Here is a 10,696-nt window from a genome sequence, read left to right on the forward strand (position 1 = left end):
TCAACACAAAGTTCAGGGGGGATTTGTGAAATTAACCCTTTCAAATTCCTACTGGACAATGCCTGTGATATTACTGTGGCGTACAGAGAACACATGCATTCTTATGTTTTTACTAACCCAGTCACCTTTGATATTCACTTGGGGACACATGATTGAAAAAACAGCTTGTTCTGAAAATCTTGACTAATAATTCATTTCAAATATGGGCCTATTTGAGGCTTTGAGTGTTATTTCTTTAAATATGTTCTTTTTTATTCCATAATCATTTAGGTTCTCCTAGAAATCTTTGTGGATTAAATACTAAATTGATTTTCGCGCTTAAGGATTCAGATGATGATGATATACTTTTTTCTGAAAGCAAACTAACTTTTTCAGTACCATGCAAATATGTTGCATCTAACTTACTATATTCTTTCTCAGCGGTAATTTTGGTAAGGTGTTTGAACATTTTAATGCAAAATTTGTAATTTTTGATGTTTATTTTTCTAATATGCACTTTAAACTAGGAGTTATGAGTTTTACTATAGATGTGCTCTTTGAACTTCCATAGTTTCTTATTGCTAACGTAAGTTCATCACGTTACCACAAGCATTGGGAAAGCTAATAACTACCAGTGGAGATTTAATATAGAAAATCAGCACTGTACCATCTAGATCAATATGTGGTCGACTGAATCTGTTCCGCTTCCTAGTCTAGGTGTTTTGTGAACTACTATTTATTGTTTTTGTCTTCTGGCTATTCTGACAAATCAACTTTTATTTGGGACTCGCCTTTACTGGAATATTTGTGTTTCTTATCTACCATGTCTGATCATCTAAGAAGCTTCCTAAGCTAGCTCAGTGATTCCCCCAGTGCTATGTCTTTGACATTTGGGCATGTCTCTCTCAGATATCTATGGTCATATGTGCTATTAAACTTCTCCTGTGAAAATATATTAAAGCCAAAAATTAGAGCATCCTATAGTCAAGCTTCCTTGAAATGTGCACATTGTTCAGTGAGCGCATAACATCAAATTAAGCAATTTTTGCCTCCTAGTAAACCTGTTGGGCTGCCTTGGCTACCTCTTATCCCTGTTTTCAACTAGATCCAAGAAAATGAATAAACAAATTTCTAGGTAACCTCTTATTTTTTCTCATTTCTGCCTGTTTGGCAACCTTCAAAAATGGGGTCAAACTTGGTCCCATTTTAAGGGGAAGAATTTTGTTTGGGTAAAACTAGGCCAAAACTGGCCCAGTCTTACCTAGGCCAAAAAAACCCTACTAAACTGGTTCTTTTTTGATGTGGGGGCCGGGGGAGGGAGGGGTTGGATAAAAAAAGAGCTAGTTCTTCTCAAAACTGAGAAGAACTGGGCCAGGTTAATTCCTGGTCTAGTTTTGAGAAGATTACCAAACACACCGTTAGTAAGGACCTTTAGCAAGCAGTTGGAGATATCTTTATGAAAACAGAGGAGTCCTAAAATCATCCAGGATGACAATTCCCTGCTCTTTTATTGTGTGCACCGTTATCGCAACGGAAACTTTGTTTATTTAATCTATACATTCAAGGTGGTGTTTTCTCTAGGATTGTTTAGAGTCAACATTTGAGGAAAAATAAAACTGAATTTTCTTGAAAGTACATTTTCAGTATCAAATGCACTTTGACCTTTTAAGCTACAATGTTGGAATAACATCTGTTGTTGGGGACTTTAGGAACTTTATAAGAAAATCTCCTGTTGAGCGGACTCTTATGTTATGTAGGTGATTCCTTCTTGGCTCATCAATTTTTGTGGGCCTTGGAAAGTATGGTCCTAACTGTGAAGAAGAAATATATGTAGAAAATATCGCACATCCGCCAGAAATAAGGAATCAGATGGATTTTTGTGAGAGAGAAAGAGAGAGAGAGAGAGTGGGGGGGGGGGGGGGATGATTCAATTGGCCAATTGAAAAACAATAATTTGTCTGTGTTAGATATTATTGGTATTTAGATTTAGGAGATACTGTGAAATGTGATTGGATATGATTTTATCTCATACCTATTTTATAATATCCTCTAATCTCTATTTAAGAGAGATTAGAGTTAGATAAATAATAACTTTGCCTTTTCTATTTCTTTACATGGCATCAGAGCCTACTCGATTCTAGCAACTTCTCCTGGCTAACACAACATCTTCCGCGGCTCTGACATCTTTTATTTATACATTATTTGTGTAAGAGACACAGAAGAACTCACCCCTAAAAGGTAGCTTGTTTAGGGAGGGAACTCAAATCCCTTATAAACCCACATCAAGTCATCCATATAACCGATGTGGGACTACATGGACCCTAACAATTTGTTTACTAAATATTTATTGAATCTTAATAAAAAAAAGCCTTACCCCTTGCAAAGCCCTAATCTCAAAAGGAAAATGGCACTATTCATCACGGTCACTGTTCATCGATGAACATTAACCCATGTATTATTCACTCTTCTTTATCTTCTGATGGTTGGATGCAAAAGTAAGTAGTTAATTCCAACGTTGCTTCTATTGGTTGACCCACCTAGGATTTTTTTACTAGCTGACCCACTTAGGGTTTATTTCTACTAGCTAACCCACGTAGGGTTTATCTCTACTGCCTGACTGGCCTAGGGTTTCTACTAACTAACCCGCGTAGGGTTTCTCTCTACTGTCAAACCTACATAGGGTTTCTACTAGCTCACCCACCTAGGGATTCTACTAGCTAACCCGCCTAGGGATTCTACTAGCTGTTACTACATTTTTTTGATTGCAGTGTCTTCAAGTATTTCGGAAATAGATGACATTCTTAAAGCTCTACAACTAGCTGTTTTACTTCGATATGTAACAACCTGGACATATATAGTAATATATGCTCCAGCTTGAGAAGGAGTGTTAGATATTATTGGTATTTAGATTTAGGAGATATTGTTGAGATATTATGACATGTGATTGGATATGATTTTATCTCATATCTATTTTCTAATAGCCTTCGCTGATCTCTATTTAATTTAAGAGAGATTAGAGGTAGATGAATGATAACTTTGCCTTTTCTATTTCTTTACGGTCTGGACTCTGGAATGACCTAATCCATTAGAAGATGGCATGATTAATGGAATTGTACAATATAAAGTCATTAAGTCTTTTACCTGAAGGAGGATTCTGGTGTAGTTCCCTGTCTGCACAAGGTTTAATATTTTAATTGCTGGCAGTCCTGGCATTTATGTTGCCACTTTTCCAACCATTTTTGAGCAATGAAGAACCGTCTACTTGAGAATGTCCATTTATATTTAGTTGAGGTATCATAGTGGTTTAGTGAGTAAACCAAAAGCAACTGATTCATCAAGGATATGCAAATAAACTGAAAGTAACTGATTGATTGAGGGAATGGATATTGTTACATGGCATCATTATGTTGGTCTTACCTATGCCCATCTATCGGAATGCTTCTATGTTGTCTGTTGACCTTGTCACTTAATACGCTTCTAATTTATTTGTCTCTTGGCTTGTATTGCAAGGCATTGCATATAACATTTTAGATAATTCTTCCTTCCACTTATATCTTTATGGATGTTGTGATCTGGGAAATTGCTTGAATGAGTGGTAGCCAATCAAATGTTGCTTGAAGTGCCACACAACTATCCAAGTAACTAACAATATGTGAAATGTGGCGTAAGTGACAGACATTGTTATTTCTTTTGCCTTTTTTCTTGATTGATGCATTGCATCATTGATTAAGGCATGCCATGTTATGTATTTTACATTTTATTTTAGGATAGCGTCTTTGTTCAATTTGATGAAATTCATGAAAACATGTTTTTCTTACTAATTGAAACATTTCATACCAACTTAATAAGCTTTGAGATTTAAGCTCGTATCCCCCTATAAATTTTCTTTTAGACATCTCAGTTTTTTTATTTATAAAAGGAATGCTTCATTTGTATCCTAATTCTCTAACTGTTGTTTCTTTCTATTTGATGCATGTGCATTATATGGTGAAAAGCTTTGCAAAGAATAGAGGTATGTTAATGTCTACCGTTACAAGAATACTGTAGTGTGCTTGCGTTTTTCTGGTTATCTTCAGCTTCATTTTGGTTAAACGAACAGATGGGGTTTTAAGATATATTCCTTTTTTGTCCATTATCAATCTTTCATTAAACTTCTTGATTGTATTAGATGATCTTGTGTATCTTTTTGGTTTGTTTTAATGATAAGATTTTCATTAGCTGTTGGAATTTGACTTTTCAGGCATCCATGTTATGGCAGAGGTTGATGTCCCAGGTCATGCAGAATCCTGGTAATTGTCTCTGTCAGATGCTACTTCTTCTTCATTGTTAATTAATACTAGCTCTTTCCTTTTATGCTTCTGGTAATCGAAAGGCTACAGTAAGACTAGCTGTGTTTTTGCTGATAGAATGTTATTTATAAAAAAAAGAGCATACGCACATAAGAGTATTTCCTGAAAATGGGATTCCAGTATTAAGTTTACTGTTGTTCTCAGGTGCCTTACATGGTAACTTTTAAGCAAGAGGACATGGGGACATGAATTTATATCAGGTGTCTGGTCTGCACTATGTAAACTGGGAGCTTCCTCATAACACTAATAAGAAGAGCTTCACAAAGACTAAGAAGTGTGGTTGATGGGTGCGTCACCTAGTGTTCGGACCAAGTGGAGGTTGGAATCAGGCCAATCAAGGCTAAGGCAATATTGATTTTTTTAATGTATCACGGTCACAAATAAAGGACGAAAAGAGGATGTAATGGATATAGGATATTTAGTTTGTCCGGAAGCTTGGTGCTATGTGGTTATAAATATAGCATAAAATTGAAGACTGCAACTGCAGGTGGATGTTCCAGGACCAGTTGGATAAGCCGGCTTATGATGATATGCTCCTTAAGAGTACTTAATTGTAGAATAGTTTTACAGGGCCTTTTAACGTTGTGAAGCTTGCACTAGGTGGTAACTTATGCTAACTGTAAACCTCCCCAGGTGGCTAGACCTGCCTAGCATTTTTTAGACACAATAATTCAATTAGCTTACATGATGCAGAAACATCTGCTATTTAAGCTTCATATTTTATTTAATGATTATGTTAGTGATTGTGGGTTCAACCAAGTCAACTTAGGAGTAGCCTTGTTGTGTATATGGTTTCTTTGAAGAGGGCTCACTGCCATGGCAAATTTTACAAATTAGTGAATTATGTATATGAAGTAAACTACGAGGCAATATGGACCACTATGAAAAGCACGATTGAGAAATATTTACTTTTAAAACAGTCTTTTCTAGTCTGTCCAAATCAACTCAGATATGCAGATCTGTTTTACAATGGCATTTAAAGTGACTAGTAAACATAAAAAGAGTTGGAATGCTTCCGTCCACCATCACTAGAGGTACTATATCAGTGTTATTATCGGGTCCTTAACACTTTTTATCAGATATTTACTAATGAGGCTCATTGTTTCTCGTATCTGCTGATAGAAGTTGCTGCAGACTGTGGAAGTGAAGGCTCTTGGATCTGGATCATTTAGACTAGTAGTGGAAAACATATGCACTTATGAAAGACTTTAATAGACAGGCACATGCAATGCACATGCATTGCATCTGTAGAAAGCAAGAAACCAAAATTTTCATAATGGATGGAAAAAGAACTATTTAGGTGGGTGTTAAATGATTATATATTTTTGTTATTGTGAGTAGAACTTTTCATTATAACAGCTTTTACTTTAAATGTTGTATAAATGGGCATAGAGAAAATTGTGTGCTTTAATTTAAAGGCATAAGTCTGCATAATAATAATAGTTGTTTTAGTAGTTAAGTGAAATTTTAATACTGAAAAGGATTTCCAATGTAGGTTGTAATATCAAAAAACACTTTTTTTTTTTTTGGATGTGTATTATTTAAGCAGACAGGACATCAACCTTTAAATTGCAATTCCCCAAAGGGTTTGCATCATGTGTAAGGTATATAAAGGGAATAAAGGGAGGAAGTTGACATTGATTACTAAGTGTATATTAGAATGATCATTAATTCACTATTGGCACTTAGGACCTATCTTTCTTTGGCACATCAATATATAAGAACTTGCTGCACAATAAATACAATTCTTGGTGTTAAGAAAGTTCTTACAAGTAGAATTTTGTCATAGATACACAGTTGATTGAAGCAGGGACTGATAGGATGAAATATCTTTGAATAATTCTTATTTCCAGCAATATGATGCTTTAGCATATTTTCTTAAATAATTGGTGTATATTTATGTATGGATTATGTTCTTAATTGTTTCCTTATGCAAGCTGTGGTTCAGTATCTAAGCTGCCTTGGAAGTTCGAATCAGTGTGTTTCTTATGAGCTAACTTGATATCTCCTGCAGGGGCGCTGGTTACCCTAATCTTTGGCCTTCTCCTAATTGTACAGAGCCCCTTGACGTCACAAAAGATTTCACATTTGAAGTTATTTCTGGAATTTTGACGGGTAAAAATTATCATTAAGTTTTTTATTACCGAATTTAATTATTATGTTTTCCTTACAAGTAGAGATTTAATTGTTATTTCTTTTTTATTTGGTTTCTTCTTTTTAGCTAGGATAAATATAATGCCAATTTTGGTTAATGGCCATGAATGTTGCCTTAAAGTTTGATCAAACCGTGATCTAAATCAAGCAATTTATTATGTATGATGTACTTCTTTTGTTAGAGATGATCAGGGCTTGAACCTTTCTAGTATCTTCTTGATCTCATCTTAGAAACTGTGGTGTATATAGATGGCTTAAATATTACTTGTAAGAGAATGTGGTAAGTTTTATATAGACATATCTGTGGATTTATCTTGAAAAGTTTGTAGTTGTATTGTGATAATGGTCCTTTTGTTTGTGTTGTTTTCTTGACATTCACCATTAGGATGGATGCTGCTGACATGGTTTTTAGGCAAACAGGCTATCAGTTGTTTGCTTTAACAATTAAGATAATTTTGTAACATTGTATGCTCTTTTTAGTTGTCTTATCCTTCATTTTTCCATTTGAGTATGCCTTGTGACTTGGCAGGAGTTTGGTTATGTTGTGGTTATTAGGATTTTTTTCAGGGCAGCTGAAAGAATCTTTTTTCTTCATTGCCGGTCCTTTAGAGACTATTTCCTTGCAATATAGGTATTGATGAAATTCTTTTGTTGCAGATATGAAAAGGATTTTCCCATTTGGGCTATTCCACCTGGGAGGTGATGAGGTCAATACAGGTCAGCTTACTGAATATCCCTGTTATGATGCTGAATTCCATTAGTTGGCAAGTAAGATGTTTGTTAGTGAAGTTGATATTGGTAGTGATAGAGACTGATACTGTAAATCAGCAACCCACACTGATGCTGATACCAATATTTCGAACGTTGGTATTACGAACTAGTTGCTAGTCATATGTGATACACACATCTAGGATTTCTTGATCCTGCAAGGGTTCTGGTATTGTTATATTATTCTGTTTGGTGTTGCACATCAATCATGACATGTATTGCTGCTGATGTAGTGTAGCTGCTAAGCCTGTTCTGATTGATGTTTCTCTCGAGTCTTATCACCTTACAATATCAGCTAATGCTCTGTGCTTTACAGGTTGCTGGTCTTCGACCCCACATGTAAAACAATGGTATGAATCACACTTATATACTGCCTTGTACCTTTCTTCCTGTTGTTTACTTCATAACTTGCAATTCCATCAAGCTTTTAATCACTACGGTACTAGACTGATTCCTTAAAAAATCCCTTATCGATCATAATTCATAAGGAACAAATGAAAGTTAAGGTTTGCCTAGTCCTATTCAATATGTTGGATATGGAGAAGGCTTAACTTGGCAAATATACAATTCACGTAGTGACATACTAAATGTTTTTTCACTCTTATGCAAGGGAAATACCAGCTGAAATTTTCTCCTAAATACTAGTTAGAAGTTCTCCATGAGTTTGTGCTAACTTGTGTAGTTTGTAACACTATAATCATCAGTTATGCCTGGCCTGGAGATGTTCGTTCAAGCATATTAACATGAACTGCTCCTGTGCAATTTCTTGGAGTTTTAAAGCAAACTTATTCTTAAAAGAAATAAAGCATAAATAAGGGTCTCAGGAATTCTTGGAGCCGTACACCCCTTAAAAAGATTAGTTAGGGATCTCCCAGATTTGCTGAACGCTTGAGGATGCTGGGAACTATTGTGAGCACTTACTTTATTTTATTATCCATGACTAGATCTGCTGTTTGTCCTCTTGGACAGCCCAGAACCTGAAGTTACAAGTTTATTTATTCATATTATTCCACCTGTTGTGGTCATACTATCTGTTCCCTCAGAGGACATGTACCCTAAAACGATTTATAGATCTACTGTAAGCATCTTGGTCCAAATTGGATGTTGATGATCATCTTTGCATGTCTTGGTTCCTTTTGCATATGCATACAGGCTTGAACAGCATAACATGACAACAAAAGACGCATACCAATATTTTGTATTGAGAGCTCAAGAGATGGCGATTTCTCATAATTGGATTCCTGTTAATTGGTATGTATTTTTTTTTTATGCTGGCTCCATATGCACAACCCGCAAAAAAAGGGTTTACTGTATTTCTCTGATATCCTTGTACATGTTATCCCCAGGGAAGAAACCTTCAACACATTTAAGGAGAAACTCAATCCTAAAACAGTTGTACATAACTGGTGGGTTCTTGATTGCCTCATTATATTATTCCTGTCCTCCAATTTTGTTGATGTAACATATTTAAATTGTTTGGAACTCTCAGTCCTTACATAGATATCTGGTTGATCTGTACATTACAGGTTAGGACCGGGAGTTTGTCCTCAAGCTGTTGCAAAAGGTTTTAGATGTATTGTAAGCAATCAGGGCGTGTGGTATCTTGATCATCTAGATATTCCGTGGGAGGGCTTCTATGACAGTGAACCGTTGGAAGGAATAGCTGATTCTTCACAGCAAGAACTTGTTCTTGGGGGAGAAGTTTGCATGTGGGGTGAGACAGCTGATACATCTGATGTTCTACAGACGATATGGCCACGTGCTGCTGCCGCTGCAGGTAAATAAATGATAAAACACAGTTATGATGTGTTCAGCAGTCAGAAAAGTAAATGGATAGTGGACTACAAATTGGAAAGTGATCTCACCTTTTTTTCCTTCCCCTTTATGTTTGGCAATTCGAAAGTGACTGGACATAAATGGAAGGTGGAAGGTGCCATTGGTTTTCTAGTCCCTTTGACTTTCTCAAAATTTTTGAGAAAGTGGATGGAGAAAATGAATTTGAGAGGAGAAAAAACTTGATATTTTATTTTCTCTCATCCTTTCCATTTTCCCGTATTTATTTTCCAAAATAGCTAAACAACTCGTACAAATGTAGGCTACTCAACTTTTCCTTTTTTTCACTTCTATCAAATAAACAAGATTTGTTTCTGTCAAAAAATGGAAGTAAAAACAAATGCAAATAGAAATTCACGAGAAATTATTTTCTTGTGAAATTACTCTTTTTACTTCTATGTTCCATTTACTTTTTGGTTGCTAAATGTTGTATGTTCATCTCAAGGAAATGCTTGCTTGCATATCTTGTCTCAGCTAGCTGCTGATTCATATCGTGCACCATATAAATTTGAAATACTTTTCAATGTGCAATTCTGCACTAAAAGTTAAAACCCTACAATGCAAACCTTCAAGATTTGAGCTTATCAAGTTCTAAAATTTATTGTAGAGCGCATGTGGAGTTCAAGGGAGGCTACTGCTCCAGGAAGTATAAACTCAACTGTGTTGCCTCGTCTACATTACTTCAGATGCTTGTTGAACCATCGCGGAGTTCCAGCTGCTCCAGTTAACAATGCCTATGCCCGGCAGCCCCCTGGTGGTCCTGGTTCATGCTTTGCACAGTGATCTCGGTTCTGTTGTATTATACCAAGCAACCCGTGTAAGTTTTGTCCCACATTATTCAGTTATCTGTAATCCATTGTGAGTATTTGTATAAGAGCCTTTGAATGGCTCTATTGTGTTCTTATGTAATCTCTTCTTTCTGCTTTATGTTGTTTACAGTTCTATTTATGTGATGTGAGCCGAATTGTAAACTGTTCCCCCGCTATAAATTCCCAGTCGGTCAATTCTCAGTTTTTTTTGTGTGTGGGTGTTTGTTTCAACCTTTTTTTTTAGGATATAGGGTGGATTCCAAATTCTAAGATGAAAAAGTGGGCTTTTTTATAGAGTTTTAGGATTCCATAAACTTTGTTTGTTTCAAAACAAATTTTGGGATTTTGAATCTCCAAATTATAAAAAACTAATATTTTTCAGGATTTGTGAAATCCCCTCATTGAGAGAGGATGTGGGGTGGAAATCATCAAAACCCCTCCACCTCATTAAAACCCTCAGCTTCCGAAATTCTCTCCTCTCACTCCTGTTACCGTTATATTCATCTTCCTCCTCTTTTACCCGCCTCCTCTATTTCTCCCTACCAAACTTTAACGTTCTTCATCCATTTTCAGCATATTTTAGACCAAATCTTACCCTCCACCATTTCCGTTGTATCTTTGTTTTCCGTTGTATCTTTGTTTTGCTCGAGGATTTGGAGGTTAAAATAAAGATTTGGGCAAAATTATTTTGAGGATTTATGTTGCTTTAGGATTCTAGGGTTGTAGGTGATTTTCTCCTACCCCGTAGGTATAAATCTCTCACCCCCTCTCTCTAAATAGAAATTTTTATTGCTTTGATTTGTG

At 35.8% G+C, this 10,696-nt stretch overlaps 1 protein-coding gene across 1 annotated transcript in view; it reads left to right on the forward strand.

Moving 5' to 3' along the window:
* The window catches only part of LOC109847574 (beta-hexosaminidase 1), a 13,006-nt gene extending 2,910 nt beyond the window's left edge, over positions 1–10,096 (forward strand). The window contains exons 7-15 of the mRNA XM_020416806.1: positions 3,975–3,991; positions 4,220–4,268; positions 6,343–6,443; positions 7,140–7,199; positions 7,567–7,600; positions 8,403–8,501; positions 8,597–8,656; positions 8,777–9,027; positions 9,691–10,096. Of these exons, the coding sequence (XP_020272395.1) occupies positions 3,975–3,991; positions 4,220–4,268; positions 6,343–6,443; positions 7,140–7,199; positions 7,567–7,600; positions 8,403–8,501; positions 8,597–8,656; positions 8,777–9,027; positions 9,691–9,866 (847 nt within the window). The 3' untranslated portion in view covers positions 9,867–10,096. The remainder of the gene's footprint in view (positions 1–3,974; positions 3,992–4,219; positions 4,269–6,342; positions 6,444–7,139; positions 7,200–7,566; positions 7,601–8,402; positions 8,502–8,596; positions 8,657–8,776; positions 9,028–9,690) is intronic.

The sequence above is a fragment of the Asparagus officinalis genome, chromosome 7, assembly GCF_001876935.1.
Source record: "Asparagus officinalis chromosome 7, Aspof.V1, whole genome shotgun sequence".
In the NCBI taxonomy this organism is placed as follows: domain Eukaryota; kingdom Viridiplantae; phylum Streptophyta; class Magnoliopsida; order Asparagales; family Asparagaceae; genus Asparagus; species Asparagus officinalis.